The 20,999-nt window shown below is 36.3% G+C and overlaps 1 protein-coding gene across 1 annotated transcript; it reads left to right on the top strand.

Annotated features, from left to right (window-relative positions):
* The first annotated feature begins 523 nt into the window (after positions 1 to 523).
* On the top strand, positions 524 to 4,839 carry LOC118270504 (uncharacterized). The gene is made up of 6 exons (XM_035586106.2): positions 524 to 596; positions 1,093 to 1,203; positions 1,991 to 2,131; positions 2,931 to 3,125; positions 3,805 to 4,059; positions 4,412 to 4,839. Exons 1-6 carry the CDS (start codon positions 539 to 541, stop codon positions 4,600 to 4,602), a joined length of 951 nt encoding a protein of 316 aa, XP_035441999.2. The 5' UTR covers positions 524 to 538; the 3' UTR covers positions 4,603 to 4,839.
* Positions 4,840 to 20,999: the final 16,160 nt, after the last annotated feature.

The following is a 20,999-nucleotide window of genomic DNA, read 5'->3' as shown; positions in this document are numbered from 1 at the left end:
AGGGCACACAACATAAACAACACAAACCGGAATAGGCCACGGAGATAGCAAAAAATAAAAGAAATAATTAACAGCGATAAGAGCACCACTGCACCGTGCGCGCGCGCGGAGAAAGTTTTGCTAGTGCACTTGATATGTATACCCCCTTTTTGTTACACGTTATATAAGGCAATTTAGAACATATTGATCAAATGATCCGCCTGCTCGTTTATCGGCTTATACCACAAAAAATCAAGAAAATTCTTTTCCTATTTTTTTTAACTCCCACTAGGTGGACCGACGACATCGTCACAGTCGCGGGGAGCCAGTGGATGCAGGTGGCGGCTTGTCGTTCTACGTAGAGGACTAAGGGGAAGGCCTTTGTCCAGCAGTGGAGGTCTCTCGGCTGATGATGATGATGATTTTTTTAATATTCTGCCCTAAAACTTTGAGGAGGAGTGCCCAACTGATATTTAGTTATAAAAACCTGATATTATAGGCACCGATTTCATAACACCATCGAGTTTGAATTTAATGAAGACGTGTGTTAACTAACAACATGAAGACCGGTGTAAAATATTCTGTTATTTGGATATTCTCTCTATTTTGTTATATAGGTAACGTTTTCGGTTTTTTTGATGCAATTTAATTTATTTTTAAAATGCTAATGGTATCTGTGTATGTATGATGATTATAAAAGTTATCCCCTATTGGTCGATACATCGCATACTCGAGCTGCATGCACAGCGACATAGCTTAGTATGCGTGGAAACGGTCACATAGTTTCACAGCTATTACATCATCGTAGCACATCTCTGGTGGAAAATCACCCTTAGCGTTATATGAATCAAAGATGGCCAAATCATAATGAGATCACCGACTTTGGAAACGATGACGGGAGCTCCCTTAGATGAGGCGAGAGGGAGTGTTAGACTTACTGACTAAAAGCCACCCCGTTCCTGCCCCTGCCCTTCGAGCCGGAGCCCCGGTAAACCCGCTAGGTAGTCCGCAGCTCAGCTACCTTAGACCTACCATTTTTGCTTCACTTAATACTTCTACTTTTAAAAGGGCATTGTTAACCCGTTTTAATAATTCATTTGATTTTGATTATAGATGCGGCATTTCGTTGTGACTACAAATACAGCACGGGAGCGAAGGGCTGGTTCAAACATGTGGTGATACCAGCTACTTGGGCTGACGCACGACTGCACTGCGCGTTGGAAGGTAAGTTCACCAGCTAAGCGACCTAGTTTTTGCCTGCGACTGACAATCTTCCCAATCCCTACTTCCTCTTTTTTTTCTTCTCTAATAACATCTTCTGATTTGTTTCGTTGCGGGATCCAAGACAGTCAATCATATCCCTGGGACGCATTGGACTTCAGTTTTCCGGTATTTTCATAGATGTATTTACTGTAGATACTGGATTACAGGAGTTGCAGGGGTATGGGAGGGTGCCCGAGGAATTAGAGATTTTATTTTTATTTGGGACAACCCAAATAAAAATAAAATCTCTAATTCCTCAACAACACATACAATGTCTAACACCCTCTGATTTTTCTGGTGTCCAAGGGCCGCAACAATTGCTTGCGTCATATACCATAAAAGAAACATATGCTACTTTTATCCCAGGGGGTCGAAACCACTGGCAGAAGCTAGTACTCAATAAATAATACATATACTAAGATAATACACACCGGTATGGTTCATTCACATCGGCCAATCAGAGTGCCAAACGTGTTGTCCTTACGATCTCGTTAAACGTAAGACAAACTGGCTGCCACGCAACGTGTAGCGGGTTCGATTCCCACACGGAGCAACTCTTTGTGTGATCCACAAATTGTTGTTTCGGGTCTGGGTGTCATGGGCTTGTGAATCCTAGTGTGGGGCAACGCAAATAAAACAAATCTCGAACTAAGCCCCTTGATAAGAAAAAAATAGACTGTGCTATGCGAAGGTGTGTAATATTAGGTAACAGAGAAATAATTCACGTTTTTCTTATTTATCTAACTAGGTGCAATACTGGCTTCCCCACTAAACGCAGATATAGAAGCCGAGATGAAGCATGTCATAAAAAACTTTTTCACGGCAGAATCAGAAATCTTCACGGGACTTCATGCAACTGTTTCACCAGGCGACTTCTACAGTATTGAAGGTATTTCTATTCACAACAAATTTTTAATTACTTTACTTTAGTATAAGTAAATTATATAAGAAAATAATCTAAATACATATATAATACGCAATTGTTGTTCAGTCTCCCTAAAACTCAAGAACGGGTGGAACGATTTGGTAATTATTGGTCTTGATTTATTTAGTCTAGGGAAGGTTTAAAAGATGAGAAAATAAAAAAATGTTTGAGGCGGTACGAAGTTTTCCGGGTCAGCTAGTAATACAAAAAAATCTGTCATACTTTTATGTCCCGAAAAACCATCAATCATTTATTTACATTAATGTTTTGAGACAAATGGCAGAGGAGTGGGGTGATTCCTCGAAAAAAATTGCAAAAAGTTAACGGCGTCATTATCCTCAACCGAAAGTTCACAATTCTGCCGATTGAAACACAAAATTTGGTTTCAATAAATTATAATAAACTGTGACACTGCTCTCAACCAATCCAATAAAAATAAGGACGATAATAAGCTACCACAATGCTTAATAACGCGGGAGAACAATGATTTGTTAAATAAAAGTTAAAAGTTTTTGAAAAAATCACCCAGTGACCGCACGGACTCATAATAAAACCGATTTTTTTTTTTTTTGAGGGGGAAAATCATCCAATGACTTCTCCCGCCTTGGGCGAGGCGAGAGGGAGTGTCAGACTCTTACTGACTAAAAACTAAAACATCCCTACGTTTGCTTTGTCTGTATCTCACCGTGTGAGTGAGATCTCCAAGGGCGGCTAACGCAACGCAACTCACTTGTAAAAGTAATAACATCAAATGAAATTCCAGGTATATCTCTAAATGAGGTACCATTAGCTTGGGCAGAAAATGAGCCAAATAATGCTGGGAATAATGAGAGCTGTATCACGTTCAATGGGAATGGCGAAATGGCAGACAGATCCTGTCTTGAGACTCGACCTTACATCTGCTTCCGTTCAGGTGACCTTAAGTCTGACGCCAATCATTGTGGAACTATAGATCCTGGTAAGTATCTACCATACATTGTATGACAAGGGCACGGACCAGGAGTCCGTGGAGAACACGGAGTAAATAAGCTTATAAAAAAAAGTATCTACCATTCAACACCATCCCGATACAGATAACTGCTGAGCTATGGGTCTTATTAAAATAAATGGATTGTCCCATTCAAAGCTACACTTTGGAGCACGCAAGCTTCACTGACAGACAGACTGACTGACAATTCAATTTGACTTTTCAAAAGTGACATTAATTGAAATAAATGCTTTGACTTTGTCCATATAGTCCTCATTTGATTGTAGTCCATTGCAATGTTACAATAAAATTTAAGAGAAGGGCACATTTAAAGCACGCAATTTTATTTTTGGGTATTGTGTGGGGTGTCAATAGAGCTTAATCTCAAGTTTGTGGGTGTGGATTTTGAAAAATCTTATAGGTTTGAAGGTTTGCTTGTAAATCTCGTAAAAGTAATTCCTTGTCTATAATTCTTAAAATTTTAGCCCTTCGTACAACGTGAGACCATGATAAACTGGTCATAAATGGCAACGAGCGGACAAGGGGCCACCCTTGTCTCTCGGATTTGACTGCTTTGCCTTTTGTGGAGCCTAAAGATTAACGTTTATAAACTTTCCATCACAATCAATATCACTCCTGATGTCACATTTAATTCCTGTTTTCTTTTTAGAATATAGATTGGATCAGAGAACGGGCTCTTGCTATAAGTTCCACACGGTACCTCGCACGTTCGAGCGTGCCAACTTCGCGTGTTCTGCTGAAGGTGGCCACCTTGCCATAATCAACGGTGATACCGAAGCTACAGTACTGAAGGAACTCTTCGCAAAATACCCAGCTGGAAAGATGGTAGGCAATTTCTGGAAGGACGTTGCCTTCATTGGTGTCCATGACTGGGGTGAATATGGGGACTGGAGGACAATTCATGGTAAGAATCTTGATTTTTTTTAAACAACAATTTTGGGGATTGTTTCTACAGATGGAAATACATAATGCTACAGGAAACATACCACACTCGACATGAGTTTAGCTCCTCCATAGAGGATCCTCAGGACACAGGAGATGTTGACTGGTCGACAGCCACGCCAAGAAGGTTTTTGTGTGATTTGGGTGACTTTTTGCATGCAGTGTATTTTTCTTATTACGCTCCTGCTATGTGAGCTTTAATTTGCGAGCGGGAGGACGATGCTGCATACAGTATGCTGCGAAAACAATCACTTTTTTGGTTAACCTGAAGTTCAAACAATGCAACCACTTGATCAAATATTCTTTATTTTTAGGTAAAACCTTAGATGAGGCTGGGTACAGCAAATTCTCTTTAGGAGAACCAAACAATTCCAAACCAGGAGAACGATGTGGTTCCATATATAGATCCGGGTTGCTAAACGACCTCTGGTGTGATAGGCCAGCACCATTCATCTGTGAAAAATCACCGGACCACCCACCTGTTTGTCGTGCATTAAAAAATTAAATATCAAAAGGTACACTCGATATAAAGACTAAGGAAAGAAATTAATAAAACGAAATCTATCCGTCAGGACGAGACATGGCAGTTTAAATATTTTGTAAATCATTTTTGTTTTAATTTTTTGTATTTATATTTTCTTGATTTCGCACGTAACCGTGATGCAAACATGACTGCACTTAATTTAGTATTGTTAGAATGCACTTTTTAAGTATGTACACACACATATTTATGCAAATAAAGAAACTTTTAATCTATAAATCCTTTTATTGTTTTATTAAAATTTTCTCCGTATATCAAATATAGAGGTGCTGCTTAATTTATTACATGTACTATGTAAAAGCTAATATAATCGACTTCCTACATGACATGTTTCGGACTCCTGGACAACATTAGCAGTACAAAGAGATAACATGGATTCTTCTGACTCAGCGCACGAGAGCAAAGAAGACCGACTGAATAGGGAGCTGATTGTAAACTGACACATGCGTGCTGCCATCTGAATAGGTCTGCTCAAAGTGTTGTGGTTCTTTCCTCAATCAGAATCAACTTGCACGATTCTCCGATATTTAATTGATTTTGTCTGGACTTTAAAAGAAACTAGGACCTCTGAGTTTGTTTCGGCATTTCTTCTCAGAGAAGTGCGATAGGAAATGCCGGTCTCATCTAGTTATTTAAGAGATTCACGTGTTTCATTATAACTTATTTGTAAAAATAAATATCATTTATCATTTAAAGATAATGAAAACAGGCAATATAAGAAAAAATAACATAACATTTTATCGAAAATTATATCAATCCAACTAATTTATAAATGTAAAAGCCGCCATTGACCTAGCCATTTATTTATAGAGTGATAATTACCCACAAACGCTAAATACCCACACATATACACATAATATGAATAAATATTGAAATGATTATTATTGTTAATTTGGAAAATATTGTAGCTACGTGTAAGAAAGCGAAACTCGTTACAATACATATTTTCAAGCTCTAATAAACTCTATCATAAGCAGATTAATAATAACGTTCTAGTGAAATTTCAGCATTATTTCGAATTTACTCGACAACGTATACGTCTATTATTACTTTCGAAAACCTTAATTTGACTATCTATAATATATTGAGTAGTGGTGTAGCTACAATTTTTTACTACTATCGATAAAACGAAGTTTTTATAACTACAGGATGGCAAGTTGGCAAATTGCCAGGGACCTCTGGTCAGAAGGGGCCCCGGACGGAAAGGGGCCCATTCGATGTTTGTTCAGAGGTTTTTATTTGAATTTTATTTTTGTAGCGAACAGCGGCACGTTCGATGTTTTTGCCACGAGTCCCGAACGGTATAACGCCACCAACTGTAGGTATAAGTTATTTATGTTTTGTAGTGACTGCTGATTTAAATATTTTATTTTACGAGTATCATAAGAACTGATTATGAAATTACACAAGTTTTGGTAAATACCAGGTAGCAAATTTCAAATTCAAATTTCAAATTTCAAATTTATTTATTTGCTCAAATGTGGTACATAATATAGGTGTTACATACAATATAATAAGATCAGCACATTTACCATTATTGGCATGCAATTGGTTAGATAGGTACAAGAATACTCATGCATAAGACATATACATTTTGACAACAATTATTTAGGTAAGCTTTGGTACATAAGCTACACTTAACTTAATTTAATAGCAATATAAGCAGTCTTCGATAATGTTGAACCTTCTGAACTACACATTTGACAGAGGCCAAGCAGCACTCTCTAATAAATTTGAACCTTTTAAACTGCGACTGCTGATCTGATACATAGGCTAAGAACGCGGGCGAAACCCTAAGCAAACATACATAACCTCACGCCTGTCACCTATCGGCAAGCAGAAACTATGGAACGCCAATTGCTACGAATCTTACATACCTCTTTCGCTTCATCAACAGTCAATCAGTCTTTTCATATATGCAAATGCTAGAAGAATAACATACAAAGCAAAAACAAATAATCAAATTACACTGTATTGGATACTTAAGTCTAACGAGTTTTCAAGCACTCGAAAATGTGTTTGACGAATGTATTTGTGTGAAAGGTTTTCAAGGGTCCCTGAGAATGTGATGGTTTATCATCAAACATATTCTGGAGACCAATCAGTCAATATTGATGCTAACGAAGTTTATTCAACATTGAGTAATGAATAAAATTTAGCTAATTGAGTTCTTTTCATTATTTCTGTATTTGGAAATGAGGATGTAAAGATGGTTTTTGGCTTTAATAAGTTTGTTTTTTTTTCCTCAATAAAGATAGGAATAGGTAACTTATTTATGTACACCACATTATTGTAATACGCCATATAGACCAGAATTATATAATAACAATCTTCCGATCCTGGTGGCCAGACTGTCTGATTAAACTAGGCCACTACGCAGGAGATATTATAGTGTACAATTAGTGTGTGCGCAAACACAGGTACAGTCTCTGTTCCTTCACTCTCTGTACCCGTTGTGACGACAGACGGCCACTACCGGAGACAGGCCAGGCGCCTCCATATTTTGTCCATATATTTATAAATTTACCTAGCTAGCTAGTTTCACTAGCACCTAGTTTTACTGACAGACTGACGGACAATTCAATTTGACGTTTCAAAAGTGCCTAATTTAGGATTAATTGAAATAAATGCTTTGACTTTGACTTTACTAAATTTAGTAAAATACGCCTAGTGACTAGGTACTGGCAAGCTGCGCGACGTCACCTTGCCCGCGCACGCTGCTCATAATAAAGAATCCCCCTTTAGAAACTAGTAGAACTTTTTTCAGTACACATATTTACATGAGTTAATCGTTATTTTAAGTTAATTTGTCAATATTATTATCATTAATCGATTACCTCTTGACATCTGAAACTTGTAAAAGTAACAAAAAAAAATCCACGTAAAAATTTATCGATACCTTACTCACTGTAGACCATCCCTATTATATTATACATCATACTATCGTAATGATAAGTGGCAACAACAACTTTGTTGCCAATTCAACGAACCGTGTCGACGGTGGAACGCACAACGCACTGTTTTCGATATTTCGCGCGACTGACTACCGTGCAATGAGTTTTGTGTCCTATCGAATGTTTTTATCGATATTCGAAATATTGTTGTGTTCCCAACACTGCGTGTCCTTCTATTAAAGCGGTGAGTGATCTTAATTTCATCTTTTATTTAGATTGTGTCTCATGTAATGATATATTTTCCTTATGGAATTATGATGGAGTGTTTAATATATTATATTTTATTTCATATATAATAATATTAAGTATTCTGTTTCCGTATTTTTTTTTCTAGATGTCTACTTTATGATATGCTATTAAGTGAGGTTTTAGAATACAATTATATTGAAGTTACTTATCAGTATCTGTGATTAAAAGGTACCAAATAAAAATAATTTCCTGCTCAGTGCCCAGCTTGTCAACTTACACCAAAGTCCATGGATAATAATGGATATCAGTAACTTCTTAACGCAATATCACTGTAATTTGAAATCTACCATATTGCAAATAAAACTGATTTTGCTAAAACTACATTTCCGTTTGCGATTTTAATGATTTCTCTGGAGGATCCTGATTGACTGGTCCTGGTCGCATCATCGCTTTTTATAAAGGTTGGGGATTTGAGGAGTCAGTAATTTGGAGATTACTGATGGAGGATACAATGTAAGTTAGTCCTCACCGTTTTTCTGTTAGGCCACCGTAGTATCAAGTATATATCTTATTTTTCAACCTGCATACTCATTGTGGTGGCAGCTCGGTTCAGTGGACCGGGTAATGTCGTACGACAGCCGTACGGCAAGCGACCGTGACGGATACGTGTTATTATATATTTTTTGAATGTTTGTGGGCTATGGAATGTGTTGTAAAGTCGTGGTGCCTCGGTTTAAGACGCTCGCATACACTAGCTACTTGCGCGCGGTTTCACCCGCTCTGCTCGATTTTTATTAATCGTAGCGTGATGTTTTATAGTCTATAACTTCCCTTGATAAATGTGCTATCCAACACAAAAATAATTATTCAAATCGGACTAGTAGTTCCGGAGACTAGCGCGTTCAAACAAACAAACTCTTCAGCTTTATAATATTAGATAGAGAAGAGATGAGAGTGCGTGTTCGAAACTTACCTTGATGCCAATTATCAATGTGACATTTTCCGAGTTATACGTACTTTCTAAGATTATTTAGACACCATTGACAAATGGTGAAGGAAAACATCGAGGGGAAACCTGTACTTAAAATTTCAAATTTTCCGGCTTCTATGGGGTCGGGCTCCGTGAGGTTTATAGCAAACAAAATTTTGGAAAAAAATTAAGAGAAAAGCAGGAAAACAGGGAAAATCATTGTTTGCGAAACGGAGTTTGTCGGGTTTGCTAGTTTGTTATAAATATACACCCAAAATACTGGGAAAAAAATCTAGTGCGGGGAGAACGTTTTTACAAAAATCTTCACAATCACTACATACATAAAATAAGTCTTCCATAAAAATCGTGCTGCAATTTCGTTCCATACAAGACATCCTCGTTATTTCTGAATCAAGAACAAATAGTTTCTATATATTTGCTCCATTTGTCACTGTCTTACATTTACAGTGGACTGAAATAAAAGTAATGGGCAACACACAAGTACACATCAAGCTATGTATCACCAATGTAAGCTGACCGTCGAATGTAAGGAAAGGTCATAGAGAGCGGGACCAAGGTACACTGGTTTTGTATAGCGTGATGTGTTGTTAGACAAACATTGAACAATGATAACAACGTACAGTTTAGATTGTTCTGCTTTGACCAGACAGTTTGTTAGCGGTTTACAATGAGCTAGGAAGCGTCTGGAGTTCGTTTTAAGTTCTATTTTTCGACATAGTAATCAGAATCATTTTCATAAACCCACAATGGGTAAGATGACGGGTATGAAAATTTAAAATTTATTTAGTCCGTCAGTTAGGTAGTGAAAAAATATTAGACACGTATTTTTTTTTATTTCATCATATGAGAAAGTTTAGAAATGGGAGCTAATACGTCATTTCTACGTATAAAACGTATCTAAAAGTAACGTCCCGCGGTATTTCAAATGGATACATCTGCGAAAGTATTTAATTTTGTTTCCGTAAGAAAATAAAAAATACGTGCCTAATGTTTTAAAATATATCTACACGACGGACATTAAAATAAAAATTGGTCAACTACCCTATTGTCACGTTTGGTCATAAATCGTCTCGTTTGGCAGGCAACTTGCGGTTGACGCTGAGACGTTTGAAAGTTTGAAATATGATGTTTACTATCAATTTTTCAATGGCTCAACATGATTTTAAGACTCATGACTTCCCAACACCTAGTCTTCGGGTCTTACGGAGAAATAGGCTCCATATATAGTAATGAACGAAATGATGTACCTACTCTATTATCTGAAAGTAGCTCCATGGTTCGACTTATGTTCTTTCAGTTCAAACAAATAAGCGGTTTCTACTAAAGTATTGCTATTTTAGATTTTAGAGAAAATGTACTGCGATATTGTGCAATATTTGAATCTTACTGCGACAAAGCTATCCCAATACTACGCGAGCGCTGCATGAATTCTTAAAATACAATTTTAAATCCACTTTAAGATTCGTCCATATTTCTAGAATATCTTGGAGGTGATAACACTATCATTTGTTTTATGTAGCCAAGGGAAGGTGACGTAAATACGTATTGTCATTTAATTTTATTCTTTGAAGGATACAATTCAAGAGAAAATTAGTAATTATTATTATTGAAGCTTACCTCAAGATAATGATGAGACAATTTATGGGTAACAACCACATTTTTTTGGGGTAAACTATATTTTTTTTAGCTAATTTAGTGTAGGTATCTTATTAATCTAAATATCGTCACAAAGATAAAAATCATATTTTATTTCTTATTGATAATATTTAATTATTATTTTTCTTAGCATTTATATTAAATTTCATTAATGATAGATACTGCAACACTTCTTCAAAAATGATGAGGTTCTCAATTCGACCGGTATGTTTCTTTTCTCACCGATTACATTGAGGTTTATGGACTTAATCGGTGTCCTAATCGACGATTTGCGTGATTCTTTTTTGTTCGAAATTGATTAGCTGAAATTTGGTCCCATAAAAAATGTTTCAGAGTGGTTCAATAGTTTTTATTTTATTAACATTATAAGTAGTTGAACGATGTAATTTTTTTGTGATTCATAGATTTGTACATCGAATACTTAAATATTTTTGGTCCGATATGCGCGTGATTCTTTTGTGTTTTAGATCTTCAGATTTAGGTTTTGACTTTACAGAAGTCGATTTTTAAAATGGCTGCCTTAATTAAGCTTATGAAAAGGATTGGCCACAGAAAGCTCTGCATAGAGACGAGTGGAAGGAGGGTAGGGAGGCCTTTGCCCTGCAGTGGGACGATCACGGCTGAAAATAAATAAAATTAAGCAGCTGCGTTCCAAAACATTACTAATGACACAAAGAAGTACGAATGAAAAAAGAATAGACAAAATCTGAAAAACCTTACAAACAGAACTATCATTTCTTGCTATCATTTTTCAGCGCTAACTTTCAACGTCTAGTTTTCAAGTGAAGTTTTCTTACCATCTTCTAAAACTTTTCTCTAGAATTCTTGTAAAATACGTCCAAGTCTTCTGTTGGTTTTGAAATATGGAAAGCTTAAACTACAAATGGTATTGAAATATGGATCATGTTGGCTTCAAACTTGAAAAACTTTTTACATAATGTTTTGATATCTATATCTGCATAAAGAGAAATTCTTCTTAACATGGTGTTTGCAAAATATTGTTTTTTATTTTATGGTATAAGCCGGTAAACGAGCAAACGGCTTACCTGATGTTAAGCAATCGCCACCGCCCATGGACACCCGAAACACCAACACCCAAGCGCGTTGCCGGCCTTTGGCGGTTAGGAATTTAAAGCTTGTTGGGGAATCGGGAAAACGGAAGATTGGGAAGGGGGTAATTTGACCTCTCGTTACCTAAATTACACAACGAAACACAACGCAAGCGTTGTTTCACGTTGATATTCTGTGAGGACGTGGTATCACTCCGGTCCATTAAAAATTTTTGTATACGTATATTTTGAAGAAGCAACACTTTCTACAATAAATAGAACAATGCAACAAAAACCCCCTTTTATCCAAAACTCCGCATTTAATTTCCTTCATATTTGAACAAACTCGCAAACATAAACAACTCGACAGAACCCTCGATGAAAAACTCGAAATAATTTCCTTTCAAATCAACATGGTTTTGAAGTTCCATTCACTTATGTCTGGCAGGCTTGGGCTTTACAGGAAACTCGGACGTACGAAATGAATTGTGCATTCACGAAATCGGAATGGTGGAAATGAATCTTCATTTCTTTCCCCTTTTTTTGTATATCTTCTTGCTTTTTTGTTGAGACGGTATTTTTTAATACTGCGTTTTGATGAAAATTTGTAAGGTTTCAAGAAGTGATACTGTACTAGGAAAATGCAAGTTTGTGAATGATAAAACGTTTTATTACAAAGTCTGGTCGCCCAAAGGCTTAAGATGCGCACTTCCTATGCATGAGAGAGCGGGTTTGAAACCTACCAACGGCCTACCGATGTAATTTTTTCCGAATTATATGTACTGTACTTTCTAAGATTATTTAGACACCATTGACAAACGGCAAAGGAACACATCGTGTGGGAAACCTAGGCTTATAATTTCTAATTATAAGTTTGCAATCACCAACCCGCAATGAGCAAGCACAGTGATTAATGCTCAAATCTTATCTGTGTGAGAAGAGGCTTTAGTCAGCAGTGGCCACTTATAGGCCGTTGATGTTACAAAGTTCGTCAAAATCTGTCTGGTTCATTCAGTTACTAACCTTTGGGACAAAGACTAAATTAGTGAAGCTGGTGTTTTAGTCAAAAATATTATTAACTAATTTAATTATACCGTCAAAAGTACTTTAAAACTGATTTAGCTGATTAACGCCCGAATACGTTAATGCTACACAATTTTATAAAGAATTGATAGGGACATAACTAGTTTCGAGAGCGTCGTAAATGAGTTTGAGTAGCGTTTGAGTATTCGGACATAATAGTATTACATGTGACTAACAGTATAAATTGTGAAAAGTGGGTGTACATTGTTACCATAATGTGAACTTGCCTGCCCCTTCGAGGATAAAAGGCTGTGTCGATATATAGTAATATAACCTACGTAGATGGGTTACTTGTAAGTTGTTAAGAAATTGAACACGTCTGGAAACTTAGTACATTTACTATGTGGTCAACTTGTAAAGAATGTGTTGTATAAAAGTTGGGAATAAAGTATCCTATAGAGTAATTAATTTTGTTAGTGAGACTGCCCTCTGAGAGGCCGCTGCTGGACTATAAGCCTTTCTACAAAAGAGGATTTTATTTTCCATATATTTATTTATAACACACTAAAATTATATTTTTAAACATTACTTATAAAAATAAAAAACAAAATAACATTTAAAAATATAAAAATAGGAGCCGACCAGTAGCGGGAGCATGGTCCAAGCTACCGGTGGTTAGGGCTCCAAAGACAGAAACCTCCTCACAATACGTGCCGTTTCAAGGAGTACTGCCTTCTGCATCAGGCCCTTGATCCATCCGCCTAACCCTAGCCTCCTAAGGTGGTTGTCGAGGCTGTTGGGTATTAATAAAGAGGATTTTATTATTATTAGTACATATACTTTTTGTAATATTTTTTAAAGCTGAAAAGTTTGTTTGTTTATTTATTTATTAAAAAGAGACCTCTGAGTTTGTTTCTTCTCAGAGTAGTCCGATAGGAAATACAGACCACATCTATTTATTTAAGAGTTAGACGTGTAAATTGTTATCTTGTTACGTACATATTTGCAAAACTAAATATATTTTTTATTTAATCATTTATTATTTGTTTAACACAGATGATAACAATGGCATGATTATAGTAGTAGGTATACACTGCACATAGGTCGGTAGGTGTTTTTTGAAACATGCTCGAAGTAAAAATATTTTTATCATAATCATTTAGTAGCCGAATAGCGGCTGAAACCGCTAGAGTCGCTTGATTATTATAACGACATTATATCTATAAGCATTTTCAATACAAATAATGCAAATTAACATTTCACACTCATAATAGGACGAAAGGGAAATTGTATGCTAATGTATTATTTTCACTTTCGTTTCATAATATCTTCTTTATGGTATCGTAAAACATCGTGACCCGTTTCTTAATGTTTTCGAAATCGGTCAGTTTCACTTTCACATACGCATCTGATACTAAAACATAGCTGATTACTAATTTTACAAACGTTATATTTGCTATCAATCTCCTCATATTTCAAACCAAATTCAACCTTATTTCCAATGTATTAAGAGTCCTCATTAAATTCTTTATTGTCAATTTTATCTTTGCAAAACGCTCACGACAAATTAATTGATTGCTCGCGAAAGTCGTTGTTTAATTTTTAACGACTTTATTCCTATTTTATTAAGATTCATTTTTGTAGTTTAGTTTGTATTTGAATGGTAAATAGGTAGCATTTTAGTGGTGCAAGGAAATGTGCGTTTGACGTATTTGCCTACTGTTCTAGAACTTAAAAGACAAAATGAGCGATAGCTTTCTCTAAGAAGGTTAAGGAGTTGGTTAGTGTGTGTGTGTGTGTGTGACAGGTGTCATGGCCGTCAAAATGGTGGAAAGTCTTTGGCCGTTAATAGGGAAAATATTCATTATTTATTAATTTCCTCATTCTCATTTATATTATAATTCATTTAATTCCTCATTCATATGTATTATATTATTTCTTTGACTGCCAATAGAAAACTGTTGAAGGCAAATACTCCGCTAACGTCGGTCACCGGTGACCACCACGGCGTTCAATGTGTTAAGCAATGCAGAATTTGATTTATGTTTTTTTTTTTTTGCTCTATCCAACTGAAGAGTTTGTTTGAAAGTTTAAACGCTCTAATCTCCGGAACCGCTTGTCCGATTTCTATAATTATTTTTGGCTTGAATAGTCCATTTATTAAGAAATATTAAAGAGGCATAAAACATCACGCTACGATTTATAGATACCGAGTAGGTAGACTAGGTGATAATATTAATAATAATACATAAAAATGGTTTACAATAATACTGACTCTATATTTACAGAATCAAATAAGGTTATAATCTAATTTCATTATGGACGCCACTACCCTACCCTTTCTAAGATAATTTAACCTAAAAAGTTAAAGCTAATTCAAATGTCTAACTCATTATTGACTTTAAAATGAATTCCAAAAATTACCATTCTACAACTGAAAATTACTCTCAAGTGGGTTTTTAAACCAATTAAATGAAAATTTAAATAAAATTCCTTTTGGTTTACTGAAATTTTATTTCTAGTTAATAAAAACTGTTTAATATTTAGTGTTTGATGTCGTTAACTTGAATACTGATTGGGTAGTGGATTAAAAATTAATATTTTTGATTAAATACATTTTTTTCGATGTTTTAAGCTTAAATAGGGACAGACAGAATAAGCGACTTTATTTACTACTAGCCTCTACCAGCGGCTTGGCCTACATTTCCGTGGGATAAAAATAGGCATATGTGTTATTATAGACCATAATCTACCCCTGTTTCATATTTCATCCTGATCTCTTCAACGATTTTGACGCAAAGGAGTAACAAACAAACATAAAAACTTTTACTTTTGTAATATCTATTATTATGAAGTGAAGGATAACGTAACTCTCCAAAAACATCTCACAAAAAGACCAAATAACTTGAAATTACTCAAAAACCCTTTCCAACAGTAATATTTTTTTTTAAAAAAAAGCCTATCTGCAACGCAAACGCGCCTATGACTATTTTGATGTTGCGAGTGTCTAAGGGCGGCACTGATAGCTTACCATCAGGTGATCCACCTACTCATTTGCCTCCTATACTATAAAAAAATAAGGACACAAGTATGATTACATTCCCCACACAAGGATCCGCTGACCAGCGGACGGCCGTTTAAAACTGCATTCATTTTGAGGAGAAAGTACGAAACCAGTTTCTTTGGGGCCTAGGTATGTGCTCTGTTAACGAGAAAGTGCGAATTTTTATTCGGTACTTTAATACTTGCGGTGGAAGAATCTTCAGTAGTTACTTAAAAATATTATAATTAATTACAAGGGAATATTTATACCAATATAAGGTGGAAAGTCAGCGGGCCACGGGCTTAAATAGTTACGCGACTGTACTTATACGAAACAAGGGCTTTAACCCGTCGTGTGCCCAAAACGTGGATCCACGCGAGACACAATGTGTTTTCTATTGTGTCTTATATACCGGCTACAAGAGGTTAATAAGAGTGATGTGTAAGTAATGCATTTAGATGATTCGTATCGAAACGAGATACAGATGCGTTCGGCAGTAGTATTATAACCCAGGAGTACGATTTTTTACAATATCAATGTCAATCCATCGGAATTGGACAGCCAAAACACCACACCACGTTACAAGCGCGTTGGCGGCCTTTTGGAGTTTAGAAATTTAGGGGTTTTGTGGAATCGGGGATTAGGAATATTGGGAAGGCGGGTAATTGGCCTTGGGCCTCCGCTACTTAGTGGTCAGCGCCATCTACGGACACATTTCCAAACCATAACAAAATAATAATTTGTCATAATATTTACTTTCGCCTAATATCATTGTTTAATATTCCGATATTGTTTTGAAATAACATGACTATACTGTTTATAAGAATAACTTAAGTAAATATTAAATGTATTGGCATTATTAAGGTAAGCGTCCACAAGCCCGCATCGTACGCATCGTACGCATTGCGTATGACGTCATCAGCACGCATCGCATGTAGGCATTGCCGATGATACGGTCCGTACGATGCGGATCAGTGGACGCAGTTGTATGAGTTTCTATACAAGACAAACTAAAATCCGTTGCGTGTGATGCGTACGATGCGGGCCTGTGGACGCTTACCTTTATCCTCCTTCCTACAAATCCTATACTGTTATGAAGATAATATTATTATTGGTTAAAGATACACAACACACGCAGTTATTTCTGGAAGTTTAATAATGGCGTATTTATTTGTATATCTGTCGTACCGTTGTAATATTATATTTTATTTGCTGTATCATATACAGGGTGTAACAAAATACCCATATACATCAAGAAGCACTGAACACGTGTTACGAGACATTTCTTCTGTAAATCTAATCGCCTAGTACTAGTATCTGCCTAATTTTGATGTTCAGTTTCTGGAATTTTGTGTATTGGAAAGATTCATAACTTTGTTCCACGAAAGCATGAGTTTAAAATAACCTTCCCGTGTCGTCTGTTATGTTATCTAGAAACCATGCCCTTGATATGTATACCCCCTTTTTGTTACACCGTGTATAGTAAGCTAAGTACTGGTATCACTTGTCATAACAATTTCTATCAATCGTTTTCATTGACGAAGCGATGACATTGTGAGTATTTCTAAACCACTTTATGCAGAGTAAAGTCATTGTGTATTTAAGTTCTTTATGTTCTCAAATTTAGTTCAAAATACAGAACACTCAGTTTCAAATTCAAACACTTTTTGTTTTGGATAATGTACTATATCGAGGAAAACTATTGTCTCACTATGACCAATTGAAGCCAAGCAGTGGGTCACAAATTATATGAATACGAAAGAAACTAACGTCTCTGTCTGTTCTTTGCACCTAAACCACTAAACCGAATTACCGATTTGTCGATATTTTTTGTACTGCGATAAATTTTGCAATCAATGCACCGTCGAAAAATTCCACATCTATTCAAGCAAATTCAAACACCAGTTTAAAAAGCAGTTCCTAAGTACTTACAAAAATAGTCTCAAAGTTTTTTTTTTAATAAAAACCGGTATTTATACCCCATAGAATCCAACCCTGTTTGCCATCGCAAGCTATTCGAACCACTTTTTATTTTCTTATTGTTTTTCGTCGACCACGTTCTAATTGAATTTCAAAACTATTAATTACACGGAGTTTGAAAACAAACCACTTGTTATTTTTTCTCTTTTAGGGTAATTGGATTTGGGGATTTTGAACTGAAATCAAGAGGTCTATTTATTGTGTTAACGTAAGAAAAACACGCTTTTTAAACCACGAAAGGGAAGGCAGGTACTGCTAAAAATCTTACATGTACTATAGAGAATTAGCATTAATTGGTGCGCGTGAGTGTGGCGCGGAATGCTGCTCATAAATATGAGCCTCTGGGATGGCTTGAAACAAGTCGAGCTTCTCGTCGAACAATTACGTGAGTAAACCGATAACATAGTCATGAATTTAGTATGTCTCACAAAAGTTATAATAAAATTATTAATTGGTGTTTTCAAAGTTTTAATTCTAATTAAGCAGACACAATTCAAATCGCTAACCCACATTGAGCAAGCGTGGTGATTGATGCTCGAACCTTCTCTGTGTGAGAAAAGAGTTTGGTCAGCAGTGGCCACTTATAGGCTGGCGATGTGATACGCTGTCCGGGCTCTATCAAATATGTAGTTTTTGACCCTAAACCCACGGTAAGAGTAGGGATATTCTGTGCAACGTCACGCCTTTACCTAGGCAGAGATGCACATTACGGCACTTAATGCCGCTATAAAATGCACACCCACTTTTCACCATTTGTGTTATAAGTCCCATGTGATTTATTTAGCCTATTGCCATAATATACTGGGTACAATTCGAGACTCCGTGCTACTGAGAGAGAGATCTTCGAAGACATTTTTAAGAAACTGAAAAACCCTAGTAATTCTTTGCCCGACCCTTGAGACCCCTTGTCCAGTCGCCTTGCGACTACTTCACAAATATGTTCTACATTAAAGTAAATATTATTATACGAATTCTAGTCAAGTAATTTGCTGTTTGATCTCAAACACGCAGCTATTGTCCGAGCGAATGACTTTCTCGGATATTTGATAGGTTTTACTTTCTTACACGCTGTGTAAGTGCACGAGAGACCGGTTTCTCATGTTTGTACACGGTTTAGACTTCAATTTGAAGGTTAAGTTTATACGTTTGACCTTATTTTTTTTTAAATACGTGTTTTTGACCCATTGACTATAACTAGTTGGGCTTTAAAAACATGCGAACTGGGAACGGGTTCATTTCCCAACAAAAAACCCCTTTTTGTTGGGAAATGAACAACCTGACCGCATCAATTGCTGGCACACACGTCATAATCGGGAAAGGGTGCCTTCTGCTGGGGAATATTGGCTCTCCCAGCGCTTTGGTGAGCTGACTTGGCTGAGCAGTCGGTAAATTTTATTTAAATGAGCAATTAAATTATATTAATGTGTAAGTATTTTTGTAGTAATAATTATAGTTGTGGTTATTAGTGTGTAATATAGGTACTATAAATATTGATTAACCTTAAAAACATAGCTCAGCTGAGTCCGTTTCCAGCTATGTGTACCAACAATTAATATCATTAGTAGAAGTCAAACGCTTCCACAACAATGTGGCATGGCACATTTCTGTGGTGGAAAAGCACCCTCAAGGGCCTGTTTCACCATATCTGCATAACCGTTATGTATCAGACAAAGAATAAAGGACGTAATTTGAACTAAATGTCACTTTAGTTTATCGGATAGGCGAAACAGACGCTAAGTATAATATAAAGTGTATCATAAAGATTTTTATCAATCTTAATCATAATTATAAAGCGGTTCACGCTCTACTTTTCGATGTACGTGTTAATAATAATATTTTAAATTGTTTTAATGTATTTTTAATTTAAGTTTTAGTCATAAACCTGTCTTTTCTGTTGCCGTGAACTATAATTACTGAGCACGTGGTTTTGATTTCAGTACCTAGATCATCGCTTGCTAAAGTCTGAATTTCCTGAAGAGTACATAACATACAACCTAGATGTCTTCAAAGTCAAGTCAAATCATTTATTCCAATTAAATGATAAATAGGTACTTTTGAAATGAAGTCTTTATAGACGAGTGACGTGCCAGCGGCTTCGCCTGTATTCTCGTGGGATAAAAAGTAGCCTATATGTTATTCCAAATCATAATCTACCCCTGTTCTAAATTTCACCCCGATCCCTTCAGCCGTTTTTACGTGATTGAGTAACAAACATACATACAAACACAAACTTTCACATTTATTATATTAGTAAGATAAAAAGTAATAATTAAGGCATTTATTCTCGTCTATCTACACTGTCATTAGCTTCTCTACCTTCATCAGGTAATAATTATTACCATATTATGTGTTTAATATACTGCGCCACCTGTCTTCACCTGCTTCCTTGAACTTTGGTAACATTTGTGGTTACGAACAATGCAGATAACTGGTTATTGTTAGTGGTTTTGTGGCTTTTTATAACATTGTGTCATAGGCATTATTACAACAGTATTGAATACAAGTGTCTGTCATTGGTCTGGCTATGATACTGTACCTCGTCTCATAAGCAATATGGCCATTAGCACTTTAGCTAGCAGATTTTATAGTAGGTAACTCGATGAAAATCCTGATTTGTTGATCCTTTTGCGAGCTCAGGGAACATTGCATCTGGAGCTGCGAACCTCGTGAGTTTACTGCGTAAAGCAAGAGTATGAACGGAATGATTTTTAGTCAATAATAGTCTGACACTCCCTTTCACCTCGCCCAAGGCGGGAGAAGTCATTGGATGATTTTCCCTCCTTAAAAACAGGGTAAAATACACTCTGTTCCCCAAATAAAAGAAAGTGACAAAAGAAAGTTGTGAAAATTATATTAATGGTGAGAATGAACGATGTCACCAATACCTGTAACTACATAGTTAGAGTGTGTCCACTAATCCTATTATCTCAAATTACACTCACTTGCGTTTTCTCTAAAGTACTGAGAATTGGGAACAGATGATGAACAACAACAACAAACAGCGAACCGTTTGCTGATGGCAGAATAGAATACATTTTCGTCACTACCACTCATGATGCAAGTACAAAAGAAGATACCTACCATAAATGATTGTAGCCTGTTGGACCACCACAGATGGGGCCCAGTAGGGCTGATGCCTGATCCGGTGCTGCGGACTACCTAGCGGGGTTCCGACTAGAAAAGCAGGAGTAGGAACGGGGTGGTTTTTAGTCAGTAAGAGTCTGACACTCCCTCTCGCCTCGCTCAAAGGCGGGAGAAGTCATTGGATGATTTTCCCCCTTAAAAAAGCCTGTGACACAAAAAGCGGCCCTGCCCAATGATATAATTAAAAACTATGTAGATAGGTTAAAAGCGTGGCACATTAAAATATGGATAATTGGCAACATGTTTTTTGTATGAAAATAAAGAAGGGTGTGATTTTTAGCGTCCCGCGCTCTCCGTAATATGTCACGCACGTAGTAGGCTAATCTAGTTTA

This window comes from Spodoptera frugiperda, chromosome 13 (assembly GCF_023101765.2).
Source record: "Spodoptera frugiperda isolate SF20-4 chromosome 13, AGI-APGP_CSIRO_Sfru_2.0, whole genome shotgun sequence".
Classification (NCBI taxonomy): Eukaryota; Metazoa; Arthropoda; class Insecta; order Lepidoptera; family Noctuidae; genus Spodoptera; species Spodoptera frugiperda.
The sequence above is the reverse complement of the archived record's forward strand: the minus strand, read 5'-3'. Positions and strand labels throughout refer to the sequence as shown.

Excerpts from the sequence above, each read along its gene's own strand:
- LOC118270504 (XM_035586106.2), top strand. The coding sequence starts at position 539 with ATGAAGACCGGTGTAAAATATTCTGTTATTTGGATATTCTCTCTATTT. Across the intron at positions 597-1,092 it reads CTCTCTATTTTGTTATATAG|ATGCGGCATTTCGTTGTGAC; the intron begins GTAACGTTTTCG and ends TTTTGATTATAG. Across the intron at positions 1,204-1,990 it reads ACTGCACTGCGCGTTGGAAG|GTGCAATACTGGCTTCCCCA; the intron begins GTAAGTTCACCA and ends TTATCTAACTAG.